At 41.9% G+C, this 23424-nt stretch overlaps 1 protein-coding gene and 1 pseudogene across 1 annotated transcript; both read right to left on the bottom strand.

Annotated features, from left to right (window-relative positions):
• Positions 1-408: 408 nt before the first annotated feature.
• Positions 409-1357, bottom strand: LOC120433500 (annotated as a pseudogene).
• Positions 1358-19844: 18487 nt separating this feature from the next.
• LOC120433499 (olfactory receptor 13C2-like) lies at positions 19845-20792 on the bottom strand. The gene has a single exon (XM_039599777.1). The coding sequence runs from the start codon at positions 20790-20792 to the stop codon at positions 19845-19847; it is 948 nt and encodes a 315-aa protein (XP_039455711.1).
• Positions 20793-23424: the final 2632 nt, after the last annotated feature.

The raw sequence follows: 23424 nt of genomic DNA, 5'->3' as shown, positions 1-23424 counted from the left end.
AACTGTAGGTATTGCATCCATTTACATGAGCATTGTACTGAGTACAGCAACATACAATTTAAAAAAAAAATAAAAAAAGAATTGTGTGAAATGAAATTTATGTGGAATTTATTTTGCTTAAATATGTTTTCTTTAAAAAGATTGATTACTCTGTCAGACTTGTAATTATTAGAAACTACAGAAAAACATGTTGAGGAGTAGTATATCTACAAAATAAACTTTGAACATGTTTGTCCTATTATCAATATGGACTTGGATATGGACTATATCTACAGCAAATAATTGCAATAATTTATGAATAATTAAATGAGTAAAAATGACATTTTTATGTTTTACTTTTTGATTATGTTAAATGAAAGGTGTTTTCAGTAACTTTGACAAACTGATTACATAACGAATTACGGCACATTAGCATTCATAGTTAATACACGTAATGATTCTGGCATGACAAAAGAATCTTTTTAGCTGTTTAGAAATTTCCTTCATTTTGAGCCCATAAATGAATGGATTAAACAATGGATGATAGAGCACTATTTGTAATGTCATTAGTAATCGAGCAATTTTTGGAAAATCTGATTCCACTCGAGCTATGCTTATATCATAGATACTTTAGACAGGAAATACTGATTAAAACTAACAGGTGGGGTAAACAGGTCTCTGCAGCTTTCTTCCTAATTTCTTTACAACTTTGATATGAGATGATAAAAATGTTTGTATAAGTGAAAACTATGAAGAGCAGAGGAAGTATTATAAGATCTATTAAACCAACAACTCCAAATACAATAATTAATCTTGACCTTACACACTGAAGAGTGTAAACTGCATTATTACAAAATATTCCCTTTAAATTAAAGTTACACAGTGTTGCTTCAGCACTCCCTATTGCTTGGACTGCAACATGAAAAGCAGGTATAAGCCAAGATACAACCAGGAAAATGCTCACAGTGGTTTTGTTCATGATAGTTGGATATTCAAGAGGTTTACAAATAGCCACATATCTGTCATAGGCCATGGCTGCCAAGAGAAAGAACTCCGAACTGCCTAAAGTGTAAAACATAAAAAACTGAAAGAGACAGGCTGAATATGTTATGACTTGTTTTTCAGATAAAAAGTCAATCAGAAGTTTGGGGTAAATAGTTGTGCTGTAAAGGAGACAGTTCAGTAGCAAAGCTGCAATGAAAATGTACATAGGCTCATGAAGATTTTTATGAATCCAGATCACGTACACGATGGTAGAATTACTGCAGATTATTATAATGTATAATGTAAAGATAATACAAAAATAAACATATCTGTACTTGTTAACTTCAATGTATCCATCTAGAGTTACATAGGTGGTATTTAACTCCTCATCCATGAATTAAAAAAGATAAAAATCCTTTAACAATAAAACAGATATATAGCAGCATAACCAGTTTACATGAAGAAAAAAAATCTAAATTGCACTAACATGCAACCTGTGTTGTCTGTATTATTCTTTTAAAGATATCTGAACTTCAAATGCAAGTACACTCTTTAATCAAATGCATATAGTGAATCATATGTATGTGGATTGAAGAAGAGTTTTATTGGTTTGCTTCATCGTTAAGGGAGCTGAACTGTGAAAGTCGCTTACATCATGGATCGTCATCATCAGCCTCTTTTACTTGAGGCTTTAGTAGTTACAACTAATGGATCATAGGTTGCCGCTAACAATGACAATGATCAGCCAACTTCTAATAATCTAGTATAAAATTTTTATAATGTAGCAAGATTTTATTGTTGAGTGTATTCTGGCTTTGGATAACCACAATACTAAATAATAATAATAAAACCTTAATTAATAAAGGACATCAAGCTTGTGCATTACAAATATCCAACTTGTCATAAGTTTTCTTTTTTATATTTATAGTCTAAATGACCTAAAAAGGCTCTTGGTTGTATGTTCACAGAGTGAACAGTTGTTATGTGGTAAGTTCTTGGATCATCCTCATCCACAAAGGAACTCATTTACAACCACCAATGCAGATTATAGCAAGAACAGAATTTAAATAAACCCAGAGGCCTGAAATTACACCAGTGTTTTACTTTTTGATGTGCCAAGATAAACAATCTTATTATACACAATCTGGAAAAGTGTTGTTATTTTTATGGCGTTTATCCTCTGTCTTCTTATGTGTTAGAAGTGAGGCTAGTCAAAGAGTCACAAACACTTACCTTGGGCCAATGTGATGTGGATGACAGTAAAAAGAGAATTACTGTGGAGAGCTTGTGCTTCTAGTGCTTCTAGTGTGATTCCCTGCAGTGGGAAGTAATAAAGTACAAATTAAGTTCTTTACTTGAGCATTTATTTTTCTGACAACTTGTATTTTCTACAGGATTATTACTTTTGATTTGAGACATGTGATGGAAGTTTTTATTTCCCAGCTCTAAACACCTTCAAACATCAAAGCAATTTTAGCTTGAACAGTAACACATGAAAGGCAGCCCTGTTGGTGTATTAGTCACCAGAGGTTATCGTAAAGAAATGAAAGAGGCAAAGTCATATCATTTACGCATTACTTACAGTGACATGGTCAGGGGTAATGTGGGCTGATGTTTATTGGTACAACACCTGAACTAGTCCAGATGTCTGTGAGCTGTGGTTGCGGTGCATGAACATCATCTAGCTAGTCCTAAAGAGGAGGAGCAAGCAAAAAAGGAGTTTTTTTTTTTTTTTTAAATTAGCAGCTAATTTAAAATATAAAGTTTCTATCAGTTCAACAAATCTCAGCAAATACACAAACTGTTTGTGTTCAGTTAGTGCCTGGTCTAAGAGACAATTCTTCTTAGGGAATATGAAGATCTGACTTCTGTCAAGAGAGCTGAATCTTCACCTGCTGTCGTGCAGGCAGGAATGGGAGTTTACTTTGATGAACACAGCGGGCAGACCCCGAAAGACAGCAAGTGTAGTGGTACGGGACCAGGTACAAAGAGGAACAGAGAGATGGGGAAATGAGTGACATTTGTAGTCTCCATTATCACTGACGGCACTGGTGGCATTTCAATGATGTTGGAGACTACAAAACTAAGTGCAGTCAATAATAAACCTGCACAGATTACTACGAAGCTGGAGTAGACCTTCCCCTCGCTCCTCTAGCTGCCATCGACTGACCCTATAAAAGTATCCTGTTGTGAGCCAAGTACTTCTGCTTTAGCATCTACTATCTTGTGAAAAACTCCAAGTATACCACAGACTTCTGCAACTCAAACCAAAAGAAGCGCATTTGTTCTAAAACATATGACCACAGCCAAATAAATAAGTGTTGATGAGGAGCTGGCTAAGACGATAGATAGTGACATTTAAACATTTTGATTGTGAAATACAAAACATTTCAAACTTTTGTCAAGGCCTTAAACCCTATGTATATTCTCTCCAGTAGTAGAAAATGCATAAAAACAAAAATAAAAAAATGAAGTTAATACTGAAAGTATAACCATTCGGAAGCTGTGAGAGCCAGTTCTATTAAGGGAGCTGAGCCAAACGAACCAAATCTTTAACAGAAGCTGGATTTCCTATTATTATTTGCTTCACTTGTTGGGAAAATGCTGCAAGGTAAGTGAGCAGGGCAATTCTGTAGTATAGTAGCAGTATAGAAACGAAAAATTGGCAGCATTGAACATGGGACAGCACCAGACTGTGACAGGGACAACGCCTACTGGCTGAAAAAGCTGACTGCACTCCACAAGTGTCTGGCAGCACACATGAAGCAGCTTCTAGTTGATGAGAGACACCCAGAATGGCTAACCGAAGGCCGGACAGTCCTGATCCTCAAGGATGTCCAGAAGGGACCGGTCCAATCCAAATACCAACCAATAATCTGCCTCAGTACCACGTGGAAGGTCCTGTCAGGCATCATAAAGGCTAAGATGACTAGGCACACGCCTCAATACATGAGTGGGGCACAGAAAGGAATTGCAAGAATACCAGAGGTGCAAAACACTAGCTACTGGTAGACAGAGCAGTCACCCAAGACTGCAAGACTAGGCTGACCAACCTGTGCACTGTGTGGATTGATTACAAGAAGGCCTATGACTCGATGCCCCACTCCTGGATTCTGGAATGCCTAGAACTATACAAGATCAACAGATCCCTAATCATCTGGAATTCAATTGGGATGTGGCAGACAACACTAGAGGACAACTTCAAGCCAATAGCACAAGTAACCATCAAGTGCAGGATCTACCAAGGAGATGCTCTGTCCCCACTGCTTTTCTGCATAGGCCTGAACCCCTCAGTAAAATCATTAACAAAACTGGTTACAGATACCGACTACAGAATGGAGCACTTGACAGCCACCTCCTCTACATGGATGACATCAAGCTGTATGACAAGATTGAACGAGACATCGATTCACTGATTCACACCACCAGGATGTACAGCAATGACACTGGAATATCGTTCAGACTGGAGAAGTGTAGTCAGATGATAACGAGAGAGGGAAGGTGAGACAATCCAGCACATAACAGCAGGGTGCAAGATGCTAGCAGGCAGGGCATACATGGCATGCTATCACCAAGTGGCTGGCATAGCATACAGAAATATCTTTTTTGAATATGGCGTGGAGGTGGTGGAGAATGACCGAGCTAAGATCCTGTGGGACTTCCAGATACAGACAGAAAAAATGGTGGTGGCTAACCAACCGGACATAGTGGTGGTAGACAAACCGAAGAAGACAGCTCTAGTGATAGATGTAGCGGTTCGGAATGACAGCAACATGAGGAAGAAGGAACATGAGAAGCTTGAGAAGTACCAAGGGCTCAGAGAAGAGTTTGAGAAGATTTGTAGGGTGGATGTAACAGTGCTCCCAGTGGTAATCGGAGCGCTAGATGCGGTGACTCCCAAGGCGAGTGGCTCCAGTAGATCCCAGAAACAACATTCGAGATCTCTGTCCAGAAGAGCACAATCCTAGGAACAGCTAAGATATTTGCAGGACCCTCAAGCTCCCAGGTCTCTGGTAGAGGACCCAAGCTTGAAGGATAGACCTCCCACAGGGGCGAGAGGGTCAAAAAAATGTGTGTACCAGAACTGCCTGAGGTTAAAAAAGGTAAGGTAAGGTTACCCAAACGGAAAAATAATGTACATTATACAAAAAGGCCTTTTTAGGGAACACAAAATGGGTTAACAATTTAAAGCTGTTCTGCAGCAATGGCAGTTGATCAAGCCTTGAAAACTGGCGCTACTAATTTTTACAGGTGTTCCAACTTTTCTGGATTGCTTAGTACTAGTGCTGTCAGTATTAATCTCGTTAAAATGGCGTTAACGGCATAACCGCAGTAATTCTGCAAATCTCTGTTAGCGAAGTTAGCGCGGATTTCCCCCGTGCGTGGGGCTGCACGGCGTCACATTAGCGCCATTACTGTTAAACAGTTACTGTTTATTTATTTGTTCCATTAAACACTTGTGTGAAAATCCCTTGATGTTTTGTTAAAATAAAAATGCTAATTTTAAATCAATTAGTTGTTTGCTTATAAATTTACTAAATGGCTATAAACAGAAAATGTGACTGTGACTCTTGGGCATTACCTTGAGGCAACAAATCAATTTCACGTGGGGGTAATTTACGGATTCATATATAAAACAGTAGTCCCAACTCCCAAAAAGTAGGGTTTTCTCTGAAAAGCTAACATTCATGCCATAGTAATGGTATTATAACAAAGTGTAAGTGACTAAGAATGACAGCAACTGCATAGATTTTAACAGAATGGGTTTCCATGACCCAGCAGGTGCATCCAAGCAAGATCAGGCTCAGTGCAAAGAGTCAGACGCAGTAGTTTTGTACCTTGTGTGCTTTTTCTGTTGCTGCTGCATAGTACTTCTAACATTCCACAAGTTAATGTTGCTGTCACGCTATTCATAAAGCACTGACTTTCTTGAGTACGCCCACCTACAAGATAATGGTGAAAAGTCTTTCCTTAAAATAAGCCTCATTATTGTCTTTTTTGGGTTATTACCTGAAAACTGTCTACAAATAATATTGTATGACATTATATGACCAATGATGATCAAGATTGACTTGATTAATTAAACTTTCAGTACTTGTTTTAATGAGCCACATAGTGCCCATAATAATATCTGTTTACTTTGACTATGTTTCGTTGTTGTTGAAGGGTACTCTTTGAAGGGTATGCCTATTAATACCAAGCTGAAGTTTAATTGCTCTCTTGGGCCAAAGACATAATAACCTGTTGACCACCTTATCATTTTGACAGTTACATCTCTTAACTTAGCAACTAATTATGGCGGCAAATGAAGGAAACATTCTCTGGTCTTAAGACCCAAAGGTATACTGGATGTTTATTGTGATATAATACATTAGATCAGTTCCATGGGTCATAATAATGGGAGAACCTGCTCATTGTAGCGACTGAGTCATAATTAGCTGTTTAGAGACTGGCTGTAGTCCAGCCACTCCTATGAGGCTTGGCTTGTTGTCTTACACAGTCCAGGTGGCACAGATGTAAACTCACTAATGATACTCATTACAGAATCCTTATATCACCTGTGGGCTGTCAGTTTACTTTCTGTACCATCATACACGTGCATTTGCAACACACAAAACAAAAGCCAAAACAAAACAGGAGCACCAGAAAACACAACACGAGCCCAAAACCAAAAGAAGATAAAAAGGAAACACACCAGAGCACAGGAAAACAGGCCAAAACAGAACACCACAGGGGCTGGCTGTGAGGATGGCGACGTGGACACAGTTCAGGGGGACGGCCAGGGGGCCAACAGCACCGGAGCCCAAACAGTTCAGGGGGCCGGCCGTGCGGACGGCAGCGGCGGTGACGTGGGCACAGCTCAGGGGGCCGGCCGTGCGGACGGCAGCGGCGCCGACGTGGGCACAGTTCAGGGGGCCGGCCGTGCGGACGGCAGCGGCGCCGACGTGGGCACAGTTCAGGGGGCCGGCAGTGCGGACGGCAGCGGCGCCCGACGTGGGCACAGTTCAGGGGTCGGCCGTGAGGACGGCAGCGGCGGCGACTCAGGCGAAGGCGGTCCGGGGCCGCCCCACGACGGCGATGTCGCCTGGCCAGTGGCCTGGAAAGTGGCCAGTCAGCTGCAGACCCCGACGGGGTAGGACCAGGCGACGCTGAAGACTCGGAGGCTGGACCAGGCGACGCTGAAGACTCGGAGGCTGGACCAGGCGACGCTGAAGACTCGGAGGCTGGACCAGGCGACGCTGAAGACTCGGAGGCTGCTGCTGGCGTGGCTGATGAGGCCGCAGGTGACGGCGAGGAAGCCGGAGACTAAGAGGCCGCAGGTGACGGCGAGGAAGCCGGAGACCAAGAGGTCGCAGGTGACGGCGAGGAAGCCGGAGACCTAAGAGGCCGCAGGTGACGGCGAGGAAGCCGGAGACTAAGAGGCCGCAGGTGACGGGCGAGGAAGCCGGAGATTTAAGAGGCCGCAGGTGACGGCGAGGGAGACGGAGACGAAGAGGCCGCAGGTGACGGCGTGGGAGACGGAGGCGCTGCAGCTGGCGGCGTAGATGGTGAGGCTGCCGCTGGCGTGAATGAAGAGGCGGCAGCTGGCGTTGAAGCCGGAGACGGAAGCGCTGCAACTGGCGTGAATGAAGAGGCGGCAGCTGGCGTGGAAGCCGGAGACGGAAGCGCTGCAACTGGCGTGAATGAAGAGGCGGCAGCTGGCGTGGAAACCGGAGACGGTGGCGCTGCAGGCGGCGGCGTGGAAGCCGGAGGCGGTGGCGCTGCAGCTGGCGTGAATGAAGAGGCGGCAGCTGGCGTGGAAGCCGGAGACGGTGGCGCTGCAGGCGGCGGCGTGGAAGCCGGAGGCGGTGGCGCTGCAGGCGGCGGCGTGGAAGCCGGAGGCGGTGGCGCTGCAGCTGGCGTGAATGAAGAGGCTGCAGGCGGCGTGGAAGCCGGAGACGGAGGCGCTGCAGCTGGCGTGAATGAAGAGGCTGCAGGCGGTGTGGAAGCCGGAGACGGAAGCGCTGCAGCTGGCGTGAATGAAGAGGCGGCAGCTGGCGTGGAAGCCGGAGACGGAGGCGCTGCAGCTGGCGTGAATGAAGAGGCGGCAGCTGGCGTGGAAGCTGGAGACGGTGGCGCTGCAGGCGGCGGCGTGGAAGCCGGAGGCGGTGGCGCTGCAGGCGGCGGCGTGGAAGCCGGAGGCGGTGGCGCTGCAGCTGGCGTGAATGAAGAGGCTGCAGGCGGCGCGTGGAAGCCGGAGGCGGTGGCGCTGCAGCTGGCGTGAATGAAGAGGCTGCAGCTGGCGTGGAAGCCGGAGACGGAGGCGCTGCAGGCGGCGGCGTGGAAGCCGGAGACGGAAGCGCTGCAGGCGGCGGCGGCGTGGAAGCCGTGGATGAAGAGGCTGCAGGCGACGGCGTGGAAGGTGAGGCTGCAGCTGGCGGCGGCGTGGAAGCCGGAGACGGAGGCGCTGCAGCTGGCGGCGGCGTGGAAGCCGGAGACGGAGGCGCTGCAGGCTGGACGGATCCCTTGGACCCTCCAGCGGAGACACGAGGCAAAGGCCGGAGCGGTCCTTCGGACCCTCCAGCGGAGACACGAGGCAAAGGTCGGAGCGGTCCTTCGGACCTCCAGCGACGACAGGAAGCAAAGGTCGGAGCGGTCCTTCGACCTCCAGCAGAGACACGAGGCAAAGGTCGGAGCGGTCCTTCGGACCCTCCAGCGGAGACACGAGACAAAGAGTCCACTAGCCCGACATAAAGGCAGCTGGCACTGCACGGAGCACTGGCTTTGCCCAGGCAACACTAACATGGAGGAGTTCTCTGAGGGCTGCTTAATCTTCAGGGGTCCAGTAATAGCTGGGGTGAAACCTAGCTTCTGGGAAGCCCTGGAGTGCATTACTTCGCCTGAAGCAGCTAAAGAGCAAGAATCTCCTGGGTGGAACTAAGACCTTCTCCCTGCCTAAAGCGAGAGTGTGAGACTGGAGCTATGGGGGACACTGGAGCTACGGGGGACACCGGGGCCTGAACTACAGGCGGCACAGGGGCCTGGGCTGCGGGTGAAACTGGGAGCACTGGAGGCTGGGCAGCTAAGTGAGCTACTGGAGGCTGGGCAGCTAAGTGAGCTACTGGAGGCTGGGCAGCTAAGTGAGCTACTGGAGGCTGGGCAGCTAAGTGAGCTACTGGAGGCTGGGCAGCTAAGTGAGCTACTGGAGGCTGGGCAGCTAAGTGAGCTACTGGAGGCTGGGCAGCTAAGTGAGCTACTGGAGGCTGGGCAGCTAAGTGAGCTACTGGAGGCTGGGCAGCTAAGTGAGCTACTGGAGGCTGGGCAGCTAAGTGAGCTACTGGAGGCTGGGACGAGGAGGTGGGAAGTTTGTGTAGCTCCGAACATGGAAGTCCCAAAAACAAAGCAAAGGATTGTAGCGGAGTAAGCCCAGTGTCCTCCACCACATAATCCTTCCTTCGCCGCTGCTTGCTCCTCCTGCAGGGCCTGGCTTCTGAAAGCAGCGGTGGAGTGACACCAGGAAACTGAGCAGAGAGCGGCTGCTGAGCAGGCGATGAGCTGTTCTCAAAATCATCTGCCGCACAGAAGACAGCCCCAGAATGAACAGTCACATAGTCCGAAAAAGAGCCCTCACTCTCCACAACCCGGCGAATTAAAAGTCCGGATGTCCGGCTGTGGGGTGGCGCGCGCGGCGGCGCGATCGACATTTCCTCCCGCACGGCGGCTCCGACGGGCCAGGCAAGATCACATTCGGCGAGTCGGGCGGCGAGGCAGGAGTGGCAGAGAGCAGGTGAGGTGTGCGCTGAAGGAAGGCCTGAATGGTCGGAGAGAGCGAGCCAAACAGCCACGGAAGACCAGAGAAGAGCCGCTGTAGGCGTGTTTCCACAGCGACAAAGCTCCTCCGGGATGTTCCAACCACAGGCTGAGAAGGTTCTCAACGGAGAAAATGATGTCATCCCTCAGCTCCTCCGAAGGGTCGCAAGCTGCTGGGTCCATGTTGGCTGGTTCGTGCTGTCACGGTTTGCGGGTGCAAGCCGTGTGGAAGTTAATTAGGACCGGGCAGCGGCAGCTCAAGTGCAGGTAAGAATTTATTAACAGTAAGGCAAATAAACAGAAATGGCGAGTGACACTAACAGGTAACCTAAACTGGGAAAACTAACAAAGCAAACCAGAAACGAAGATGCAGGGAGGTCCGAGGAAACACATATGGAGACGCAGGGACATCGAGGGGAAACAACACAGACGAACCAGCAACTAACAGAGGCAGACACGAGGTTTAAATACACAGAAGGATAACGAGGAATGAGACACAAAAGGAGGGCACAGCTGGGAGTAATCAGACCTGACGAGACAGGGGAAGAGTAAACTGAACACACTGAGATAAGACAGAGACCTTTAAAGTAAAACAGGAAACACATGCACGTAATGACACCGACTCAAAACGCAGACTAAACACAGGGATACACTGGTAGGAAAGAATGAACACTAACCGAGGAAGAACAGAACCAAAATTACAATAATAGAAAACACAAAACGCTGGGTCAAAAGGACCCAGGATCATGACAAATATGACCTTCTTGACTTCCTAAATGATACAGCTTTACAGCAGTGGTTAAGAATGCATCTTCAGCAACATTCTCTCACTTATTAGCTGATATGGTTTCAGTATGTTAATTATAAGCTCAGCAAAATTCTCTGTTCTGTGACTACCAAGAAAAGTCTGGCCAGCCTGCACAAATGCTATCCAAGCTGTGGATGTGGATTTTCACTTTTTCATGGATTTCAGGGCCAACAAAAATACGTTCCTTAATTTTGGCTTTGATATTTGAAAGACAAAACAATTTCTTAATTGCTGAAATTGCTGAATGTCTGCAAGAATGAGTTACGGGAAATTCCAAAAGAATTTTTCATTCAAAAACACACCTTTCTTAAGTACTGTAAACTTGTAGCTGAAGGAAGTCATCTAGCAATTGGTCATGTGCTCAGCTATAGACTAGTACATGTAAACAAGCCACAATGTGAGTGTGTGTTATCGATCCAATACAAATACTACTATCATATCACTATAAATGAAAGGCTTTGAAATGTTCTGATGTTTGATAGGATTAATATAAAAATCTCATTTTTTTGCCCTGAGAAATGCATCTTTTACTCAATATATACAGCTTACTTAGCTGCATATAATTATAAGATAAGATAAGATAAGATAACCTTTAACAGAATACTTCAACCATGCACTGGATTGTGATGAATATTCACATTTGAATCATTTATTGAGGACAACAATGCATAAAATCAATTATTGGAAACCAAATTTATAAGTGTTTCAATTTAAATACATTTCAGTTCAATTCGGTTGTACCCCAAATCACAACAACAGTCACAAGACGCTTTAGCCATGTCCAAATTCATAGGTTGCATCCTCCTGAGGACCCAGCTTTCGCGGCCTACGTGGGCCGGGTCCTTCGAAGGGTAGGCCGGAAGTGAGCGACTGTGAAATTGGACAGTCTAGCCTTCAGTTATCTGTCACCAGCTGTCTCGGTGGAGTTTAATAATCTCAGCCGTCTGCTCCTTGCTATCTAAAATATAATTGGACACTGGCATAAATTCTTGATCATCTCACACTTCTGTTTATTCAGTTTTCCGTTTGACTTCAAAAGTGGATTCTGTTCATCTGGACGTAGCGTTTTAGGGAGAAACGTTTCATCACTCATCCAAGTAAGAAGTCACTTGGATGAGTAGCCCACGCATGTGCCTTCATCTTTGCTGCTATGATGCTTGACATGAGCTTCTATGTGGTACTGAAGCAGGTTATTTGCCTGTAGGTGGATGGGACCAGTCCCTTCTGTTGCTACTATGATATTACTTGAATATTAAGTGGTTATTACTTTGGTAATCGCACAGAAAGTGCTGCCACAATTTGAATTTGAAAAAAAAAGGGGTTTTCCTTTCATTGACATTGATATGTCAGTTACAATACTAAAAGGGCGTTCTGCATCACTGAGAGACCGGTAGCATTTGATTTATTTTACTAAATTGTTTTTTGTGCATTTACAAACATCAATAGTAAATAATCATCTCTGACAAAAAAAAGGAAAATGTTAAATGCAGGCAAATAAGCTGTTCAGTCATCAAATATTACCAGCAACAGTAACATGACAAAACAATATCTTGAGGCTTTTTAAAATTTCATTCATTTTGAGTCCATATATAATAGGATTTAAAAGAGGATGGAATAAAATTGACTGAAAAGTCAATATTAAGCGAAGAGTTTTGATAAATCAGATTCCAGTTGAACTATAACTACATCAAAACAATAAAACAGGAAAAGTTGATTAACACCAGCAAGTGGGGTAAACATGTCTTTACAGCTTTTTTCCTCACTTCTCTGCAACTTTGGTAAGATATTCTGACAATCCTGATGTATGTAAAAAGTATGAAAAGCATTGGTAGAAGGGCAATATTTATCAACATGACCACACCATATATCGATATTGCTACTGAGGACACACACTGAAGCTTATACCCTGAATTGTTACAAAAAATTCCTGTCAGAGTAAAGCTACAGAGTTTTACATTAGAATACAATACAATACAATACAATACAATTTTATTTATATAGCACATTTAAAAACCCGAAGGCACACCAAAGTGCTTCACAGTAACATGTAGAGTCAACATAAATCAATAACAGGGTACAAATCAGGCACTAGCACAGACAGGATAGAGGCACTAACAGACCAGGAGATTTAGGTAAATACAAAATCTGCTAAGACAAAAACAGCAGTAAAATTAATAAAAAATAATAATAAATTTAATAAAATCTAATAAAAGATTTAACAGATTAAAATTTAAAAGATTAAAAGGGTGTTAACTGGTCAGGAAAGCCAAGTCAAACAGATATGCTTTTAATCTTGATTTAAAGGATTGGACAGAATTGGAATACAACACAACTGACACTGCTGTCTCAAAAGCAGGTATAATCCAAGCTAAAACTAGAGAGACATATATAGTTATTCTATTCATAATAACTGCATATTGCAGGGGTTTGCATATAGACACATACCTGTCATATGCCATTGCTGCCAACAGTAAAAACTCTGACCCAGCTGAGGTGTAATATAAAAATCCTTGGAAAAGACAAAGTGGATACAATATAATTTGTTTTTCAGACAAAACATCAGATAAAAGCTTTGGATAGATAGTCATGCTGTAAAGAACAGAGTTGATTAACAAAGCTGCAATAAAATATACATTGGCTCATGAAGGTTTTGTGAGTCCAGATAAGGCACACTATAGTGGAATTAAAGCAGAGTATCAGAATATAAAGTGTGAATATAACCACAAAATAGAGATACCTGTATTTGTGCAATTCTGCAAACCCACCAAGAGTTAACAATGTTACATTTAATTCAACATCCATTGAATGAACAAAAATGTTATTGACCATGGAACTAGATTACATAAACTGTATTCATGAATAACAAATGAGAAGACAAGTGTTAGAGTATTGGAGTAATATATTTCTAACACTAAACTAAGAAGGTAAGTGACTGACTATGTGGCTTTGTTTTATCAGAAAACCTTCAATCCTCTGTGGGACTCATTAAGTTCTCCACTAACATGTAAACAACTTCAGGGAATCTGACCAGTTGACATTTATAGTCCTATGCCCTTCATTGTGTTTGGCCACACATTTTTTTAAATCTATGGGACTAGTAAAGGCTTAGTAGCATAGGCAAAAGGACGGTGTTGATGACAAAAAGGCTAAAGAAACACCTTAAATAAGAAGGTCTGTTTTTTTTCTTGTTTCCATATGTGAATGAGGATGATTAAAGTCTTATAGCTGTGGGTTGGACCTCTAACTCTATTCAACCTGCGAGTCCCCTCAAGCTGGGGTCTTCTACCAGAGACCTGGGAACTTAAGGGTACTATGCAGTATTTTAATGTTCCTAGGATTCCGCTCCTCTGGACAGAGATCTCGGATGGCGTTTCGCTATCTGGTCATTGCCTTGAGTGCTCTGATTATCACAGAAACAACTGTGGCTTTCAACCGCTACATCTTCTCATGTTCCTTTCTCAGTTTTTTAGTCTCAAGCTTATGGTAAATGGTAAACGGCCTGTATTTGTATAGCGCTTTTACTAGTCCCTAAGGACCCCAAAGCGTTTTACACATTCAGTCATTCACCCATTCACACACGGGTGATGGCAAGCTACATTGTAGCCACAGCCACCCTGGGGCGCACTGATAGAGGCGAGGCTGCCGGACACTGGCGCCACCGGGCCCTTTGACCACCACCAGTAGGCAACGGGTGAAGTGTCTTGCCCAAGGACACAACGACCGAGACTGTCGGAGCCGGGGCTCGAACCGGCAACCTTCCGATTACAAGATGAACTGCCAACTCTTGAGCCACGATCGCCCCACAAGCTTATCGTGTTTCTTCTTCCCGATGTTGTTATCACTTCTACGTATTTAAAAGTAGAATGGGAGGCAGAGCCTTCAGTTTTCAGGCCCCTCTTCTGTGGAACCAGCTTCCAGTTTGGATTCGGGAGACAGACACTATCTCTACTTTCAAGATTAGGCTTAAAACTTTCCTTTTTCTAAAGCATATAGTTAGGGCTGGACCAGGTGACCCTGAATCCTCCCTTAGTTATGCTGCAATAGACGTGAGGCTGCCGGGGATTCCCATGATGCATTGAGTTTTTCCTTTCCAGCCACTCACTATGTGTTAATAGACCCTCTGCATCGAATCATATCTGTTATTAATTTCTGTCTCTCTTCCACAGCATGTCTTTCATCCTGTTTTCCTTCTTCACCCCAACCGGTCGCAGCAGATGGCCGCCCCTCCCTGAGCCTGGTTCTGCCGGAGGTTTCTTCCTGTTAAAGGGAGTTTTCCTTCCCACTGTCGCCAAAGTGCTTGCTCATAGGGGGTCATATGATATGATTGTTGGGGTTTTTCTGTATTTATTATTGTGCGATCTATTGTACAATATAAAGCGCCTTGAGGCGACTTTTGTTGTGATTTGGCGCTATATAAATAAAATTGAATTGAATTGAATTGAATTGAACTTTGTATAGAGAAATCTATCACTACAGCTGTTCATGTATATTATGTCCGCCATCTGGTTATGGCGTTCCATGTATGCCCTGCCTACTAGCATCTTCCACCAAGCTGTTATGTGCTGAATTGTCTCAGGGGCATCTTTGCACAGTCTGCACATGGGGTCTCTCCTGGGTTGGTAGACCCTAGCCTCTATGGATCTTGTGCTCAGAGCTTGTTCCTGTGATGCCATGATTCATGCCTCTGTGCTGTCTCTCAGTCCGGCTTTGTCCAGCTACTGGTTGGATTCTTTTGAATGTTAGCCACTTCTTCTATCTGCTGGTGGTACATACCATGCAGGGCCTATCCTTCCATGATGGTTCTTCTCCTTGCTCCTCTTCTTTCTTGGGTTTCTGCCGCCTGAAGTACTCACTAAGGAATTAACAACCCTAGTCTGTAAGAAAGTCAGCAAAGAAGGAGGTAAAGCTATAAAACTCCACTGTATTATTCACCAACAAGTACACTGTGCTAAACATTTGAAATATGACCATGTTATGAAACTGGTGATAAAGGCTATTAATTATATTCGCTCCAAAGCCCTGTGCCACTGCCAGTTTCAACAGATTCTACTCAACATCCAGGCTGAATACGGAGATGTTGTGTATTACAATGACATGAGATGGCTCACTCGGAGGTCTGCACTGCAGCGGTTCTACTCTCTTAGGGAGGAAATCGGACAATTTTTTTTGAATTTCACCGTCATATCCCCTGATGCAAAATGTTCTGTTCAGTATTTAAACAGCTGACTCTGAATTAAATCCAACATTAAAAAATGTTTAAATTCAACAGGAAACATTTTCATAATATAACAGGTGAAATTCAAAATATACTGACAGCTCTCCAAGTAAGACTTCACTATTAAATAAAATAGTCTAGTTATGAAGTTGAACTTTAATCTCAGCCAAAACCGATTTACTCAGGAACAAATCAAACACAGAAATAAACCAAACATTGACATTTAGAAGTTCTCTAAGTGACTTATATCATGTTTAATCCAAGTAGCGAAAGACTGCAGGGGGTTTAGGGGGGTTGAAAACGATGTGCCTTGTCATGGTCCTGGGTCTTTTGACCCAGTGTTTTGAGTTTTTGTGCAGTTTTGATCATTCTGTATTATTTGGTTCCTAGGTTATTCTGTTCACCATGGTTTGTTAGATTTCCCCTTGTGTCTTTGCCCTCTGTCTCCCCCTGTGCATCTGTGTTTATTTAGTTGTGCGAGTCCTTGTCCCTTGTTTCGAATCCTTGTGTTTTAGTCCATCATGTTTCCCCAGCCCGTCATGTCTGTGCTCTCCCTTGTGTTACCTTGCAACCTCTAGCCTGCCTCTCCTCCACTCACACATCATGTTTCCTGTTTTATTGTAAAGGTCCCATGTTTTCATGTTCATTCCGTTTAGTCTAGCTTCCCCTGTCTCGTTATGGTTGTTCGTATCAGCTGTGTGTGTCCTCACGTCCCTGTCATCCCTCTGTGTATTTAGGTCAGCGTCTCTCTCAGTTCTGTCCTCCCTCATGGCTGTGTGTCTCTCCCTGTGTTTCCCTGAGTAATTAGATTAGATTAGCATTAGAATTTCCCAGTTTAGTTTTGCATTTTGTCTTGTATGGCCTTTTCCCCCATTCAGTAATAAAGCTGTATCTTGAGTTAAGTCCCGTTTTCCGTGAGTTTGCGTTTGGGTCCTCTCCTGCCAGCACACAGATGTTTCACGACAGTCAAATGAGAAGCTTGGCTCCTAGTGGTCTGCAACACTGCAAAGTAAATACAGGTTCAGCATTACTGATACTGAGTACTGATTTTGATACTTTTAACTTATAAAGGCAGCTTATATGGCAGAGAGCCGTGTGTGTCTTGATTTATCAAATAAATCATCATCAATTTGAAAATTCGGAGCACATTTTAATGACAATTAAATCACCTTCCACAAGAAATAGTTAACACAATAAAACAGACCTGTCAGCTTGCCATATATTTAGGAACTGGGTTTCTTTAAGACTTGGAATGTAAATGTAAGTTTCCTTTTTCTTTTGGTCAACTTCTGTTGATTATTGTGCTATATAAATAAAGTGAACTTGACAGTCAACACAAAAGGTTATCATATTCAGATATTTTTCATAATTCAAAATTGTGTAAACATGGGAATGACTGAGTAGATTACAATTCAATGGCCCATCTCGGTGGAACGGAACCAAAGCTATGAGAGAGGATTAGAGCAGGACCCCCAGAGCCTAGATGCTGGTGGTGGAGATGAAGATTGCTTGAATGGAAAAGTGGGAGTGATAAAACTTAGATTTAGCTGGCAGCACCTGGGAATGCACAGATATGAATATTCACCTATATCTTGTCGTGGAATTTTTTAAAATAAAATGCAAACACTTGATGAGTGTCTTTGAAGTGAGTTTTATTCACGCTGCAGCAAGAGAGACCAATTCAGGAGACTGAATAGATTTGAATGTCTGAATGTAGTAAGTAAAAAGTTTATTTATATAGCACTACTCAAGAACAAAATTCACAAGTGCTTTACAAAATAACAGTAGGTAAACACCAGATTAAAATAGCGAAGAAATAAAACTAAATAAAAGAAAGCCAGCACAGGTGGGTCTTAAGTTTCATTTAAAGATCAACAGTGTCCACAGATCTTAGTTCCACCGCTTTGGGGCCACAACCTCAAAAGCACCGTCACTTTTGGTCTTTAACCTGGTCCTAGCAACAAGCATTAATCAGTAGACCTCAGAGCCAACATGGTTTTCCATCCAGTTCTTTATAACAAGAATGCAGTCTTGAGGAATAGATCCATTGGCTACATTCTGGGGTTCGAAAGACATACAACTGAATATCACCTCTATAACAATGATAGGATGTGTCTTTAAAGCTATTCAGGGTGTGCCTAAGTGGGAGCATGTATAGTGCAAATAGGATAGGTCTAAGAACCAAACCTTAGGGTACACCACAAGATAAGATAGCAAAGGAGGACACAAAATTGGCAAGCACAACCAAAAAATTCCTATGAGAGAGAAAGGAAGAAAACCAGCCAAGAGTTGACCCAGAAATCCCCACCAAAACTCTCCTAATAAGTATACTATGATCAACTGTGTCAAAGACAGATCAGTACAAGGACTGAATATTCACCTATATCTTGTCATGGAATTTTTAAAAATAAAATCCAAACACTTGATGAGTGTCTTTGAAGTGAGTTTTATTCACGCTGCAGCAAGAGAAGGAGTCCAGTCAGTCAAAGTCAAGCCAGAGTCTCTAAAGCAGAAGCAGAGCTGTGCTTCCCTTATACAGTCAGGCACACAGACACACAACTTTCATAACTTGTAGCACAACTTATCATTTCCATATAAGGTGTTGGTGGTTTATTCCTCAGTTCTTCCTTGGAACACACACAGCGTCTACTCCCTGAAAGCAGTAAAGCAGTAACAGTCATACCCAAAGAGGGATATGTTTTGCAGATTATCATGTCTTACTAGTGCTGTGATGAGTGTCTGTCCCACCATGCTTCAAATAAACATGTTATATATGTGTTATTGTCAGAACAGGTAATCAATACACTAAGGAAAAATACAGTTTCATTACAATCTCTACACATTAAAATATCAAATGCTATGATGACTAATTGGGTTGTTATAATACTAGAATTTCAAACTCGATACATATTAACCAGGAAAATACTTGATACCATATTTGATATCATGGGGAAGATTCTGAACCCACCCTGCAACGACAGAAGTAATGGCAAAGATGTCATATCACGAAAAAAAAAGAAGTTTTAATTTTCATCTACTTTTCCCAATTATATATTTATTATAGTTAGATCTGACAAAAGAAGAACTTAAGATTAAGTTTAGAAGTTTCATTTGTTTTACAAATTATTTATATAATTTAATTACAGATTGTGAAGGTAGATTTTAGAACCTATCTGTTGTAAAGGTGTTAATATTTTTCATGAAATGGTAAAATATTGAACTTTCATTTCAAAACATTTGACATGTTTTTGATGTTCTATTGTTAATAATATTGTGGGTTTATGAGATGAGGTAAATTTTTACATTTCTTTTTTTTCATTTCTACATACATCTGTTTGGTTAATAACTCACACTGACCGATAAAATGTGACAAGTGGTGAAGATGCACGCCCTGGACAACAGTTACAAAGTGTTACCACTTATTCCTTTAGTGGAGAATCTATGTTTCACTATGTTCCAATTATAGCATATTGTAAAAAAAGAATCAGCAATAATGTAAAAATGAAGAAATACAAAGTTTAAAAACATTAATCTGAAAATGGATTTAATTACCTATCATTTTACCTATGGCAGAATGGATATGTTTATGTTAAGACAAATGCATACATTTTTCATTAATTGCTTCTCCAACAGCTCTTATGTTGTAACTTACCAAAACTCTTTAGCTCTGAAACTGTAGGTATTACATCCTGTTTAGATGAGCATTGTACTGAGCACAGCAACATACAACTTAAGAAAATAAAAAAAGAATTGTGGGAAATGGATTAAAACTAATGTCATTTATTTTGCTTAAATATGTTTTCTTTAAAAAGATTGTTTACTCTGTTAGACTTGTAATTATTAGAAACTACAGAAAAACATGTTGAGGAGTAGTATATCTACAAAATAAACTTTGAACATGTTTGTCCTATTATCAATATGGACTATACCTACGGCAAATAATTGCAATAATTTATGAATAATTAAATGACTAAAAATGACATTTTTATGTTTTACTTTTTGATTATGTTAAATGAAAGGTGTTTTCAGTAACTTCAGCAAACTGATTACATAACGAATTACGGCACATTAGCATTCATAGTTAATACACGTAATGATTCTGGCATGACAAAAGAATCTTTTTAGCTGTTTAGAAATTTCCTTCATTTTGAGCCCATAAATGAATGGATTAAACAATGGATGATAGAGCACTATTTGTAATGTCATTAGCAATCGTGCAGTTTTTGGAAAATCTGATTCCACTCGAGCTATGCTTACATCATAGATACTTAAACAGGAAATACTGATTAAAACTAACAGGTGGGGTAAACAGGTCTCTGCAGCTTTCTTCCTAACTTCTTTACAACTTTGATATGAGATGATAAAAATGTTTGTATAAGTGAAAACTATGAAGAGCAGAGGAAGTATTATAAGATCTATTAAAGCAACCACTCCAAATACAATAATTAATCTTGACCTTACACACTGAAGAGTGTAAACTGCATTATTACAAAATATTCCCTTTAAATTAAAGTTACACAGTGTTGCTTCAGCACTCCCTATTGCTTGGACTGCAATATGAAAAGCAGGTATAAGCCAAGATACAACCAGGAAAATGCTCACAGTGGTTTTGTTCATGATAGTTGGATATTCAAGAGGTTTACAAATAGCCACATATCTGTCATAGGCCATGGCTGCCAAGAGAAAGAACTCCGAACTGCCTAAAGTGTAAAATATAAAAAACTGAAAGAGACAGGCTGAATATGATACGACTTGTTTTTCAGATAAAAAGTCAATCAGAAGTTTGGGGTAAATAGTTGTGCTGTAAAGGAGACAGTTCAGTAGCAAAGCTGCAATGAAAATGTACATAGGCTCATGAAGATTTTTATGAATCCAGATCACGTACATGATGGTAGAATTACTGCAGATTATTATAATGTATAATGTAAAGATAATACAAAAATAAACATATCTGTACTTGTTAACTTCAATGTATCCATCTAGAGTTACATAGGTGGTATTTAACTCCTCATCCATGAATTTTAAAAAATAAAGGTTTTAATTACAAAACAGATGTTTAGCAACAGAAACAGTATATATGAAGAAAAAAAATCTAATTGCACTAACATGCAACCTGTGTTGCCTGTATTATTCTTTTAAAGATATCTCAACTTCAAATACAAGTACACTCATCAATCAAATGCATATAGTGAATCATATGTATGTGGATTGAAGAAGAGTTTTATTGGTTTGCTTCATCCTTGAGGGAGCTGAACTATGAAAGTCAGTTACATCATTGTTCAGCCTCTTTTACTTGAGGCTTTAGTAGTTACAACTAATGGATCATAAATTGCAGCTAACAATAACAATGATCAGCCAACTTCTAATGTAGCAAGATTTTATTGTTGAGTGTATCCTGGCTTTTGTGCACTCAGGTTCATACCTTATTTTTATCAGGAGTTTTTATTTGGTTACCATTCCAGGTAATGTGGTCTTATGCCTTGTGTATATATAAAGTGCGATGTAGTTCATCACCAAAAAAAAAAAAAAAAACAAAAACAAAAAAACTTGGATAATAAAATAAAATTCTAATAAAGGACATCAGGTTTATGTGTCATAACTTGTCTTTCAAAAGTCTTTTTATTAAACAAAGGTTTCAATGCAATGTATACAATAACACAAAGTGCTTCAGAATTTTTCAAAATTTCAATCTTGTTCCCACCCTGACCCTTAAAACAACAAATAATTGGCAGCCTGCTGCCCAACTAAACCAAAAACACAGAGATAATGAAAAGTAATGAAAAGTTTAATGTTCTGAGCCTGGAGTTGGACAGATTCAAATTCTGGACCGCACCAAACATAGCACAGAGTGGCTCTGGTTCAATTTGATGCTGCAGGACATCAGACATCGTATGGAAAACAGATTTCCAAAAGGTGGACAATGAAGGACAGGACCAGTACATATGAAACAATGTACCAGGAGCACCCCCACACCTTATACAGGCTGGGTCCACCCCTGGGTATATGTGTGCCAGCCTATCCCTGGACCAATGCCCCCGATGAACTATCTTAAATTGGATAAGTGTATGTCGAGCACACATTGATATATTGTGAACCAACCAAGAGCCATTATGTGGTAAATTCTTGGATCATCCTCATCCACAAAGGAACTCATTTACCACCACCAATGCAGGTTATAGCAAAGAAAAAATTCAAATAAACCCAGAGGCCTGAAATTATACCAGTGTTTTACTTTTTTGATATCATACACCATATGGAAAAGTGTTGCTATTTTCTGTACAAACCACTATTTGCCTCTTTGAAGATTAGAGACTTGTATAGGTACAGTTTCAGATCTCAGTTTACTGACATACACTATATGTGATGATTCGGCTGTGTGGCAGGCAGGAAGTGGACCCAAACGCAAGCTTGCGGAGGCAGGAATAAACTCAAAACACAGCTTTATTGCTGGACAGGAAAACGGCGAAGCAAACTGACATGAAACTAAACTGGGAAACAATATACAGGTACACGGAGAAACACACGGCCATGAATGAGGGAGAACGCGACACTGACACAGGGAAACGCAGGGCTAAAATACACTGGGACGTAACGAGGGGAATGAGACACAGAAGGGGAGCACAGCTGGGAGAAATCAGAACTGACGAGACGAGGGAGCAAAGTAGAATACACTCACAAGAGACATGGACCTTCAAAGTAAAACAGGAAGTAGCACAGACGCATAAACTAGACTAGGGGAGACGGAGCAACTAAGAAACACAGAACAACAACAAAGAGACACAGAGGGCAGCTATTAAATACTCAGAACTAAAGAGAATACAAGAAGGCCAAACTAAGACACTAGACTAAAGAATAAACTGGGGAACAAAGGGAACAAAGACCACAATACAAAACTCAGAGACACAAGAAACTCAAAACACTGGGTCACTGACCCAGGACCATGACACTATATTGCTAAAAGCATGGTTGTCTGCTTTCATACACATATGAATTTGAGTGACATCCCATTTTTAATCCATAGAGGTTAATATGATGTCAGCCCACCTTTTGCAACTATAACAGCTTCAACTTTTCTAGGATTTCTGACCCCAGATTTAGGAATGTATTCAGGGAATTTTCACCATTCTTCCAGAAGTGCATTTGTGAGGTCAGACACTGATGTTGTACAAGAAGCCCTGGCTCGCAGACTCCACTCTAATTTATTTCATAGGTGTTCTATCAGGTTCAGGTCAAGACTGACTCATATAGGTCTTTATAGACTTTGCTTTTTGTACACTGACGCACAGTCATTTTGGAACAGCAAGGGCTATCCCAAACTGTCACCACAAAGTTGGGAACATGAAATATAATCCCCTCCACCAAACTTTACATTAAGGACATAGCAGTCAGAGAACCACCATTCTCCTGGCAAACAAAGAACCCAGAGATGTCCATTGGATTGAAAGATGGAGAACTGTTACAAGTCAATCCAAAGAACACATCTCCGTTGCTATAGAGTCCAGCAGCCTTTTTGCTATGAGGTGGTAGCACTAACCACTCCTCCACTCCATCTAGCACTGTTACAGCTACAAACTGAAATGACAGTACGTGGTGGTTTCCAGCTCAGCTGCAAGTGAGGCAGAGTGATTCAGTGAGTAGTGTCAGGTGA

The sequence above is a fragment of the Oreochromis aureus genome, linkage group 16 (assembly GCF_013358895.1).
Source record: "Oreochromis aureus strain Israel breed Guangdong linkage group 16, ZZ_aureus, whole genome shotgun sequence".
Lineage (NCBI taxonomy): Eukaryota > Metazoa > Chordata > Actinopteri > Cichliformes > Cichlidae > Oreochromis > Oreochromis aureus.
The sequence above is the reverse complement of the archived record's forward strand: the minus strand, read 5'-3'. Positions and strand labels throughout refer to the sequence as shown.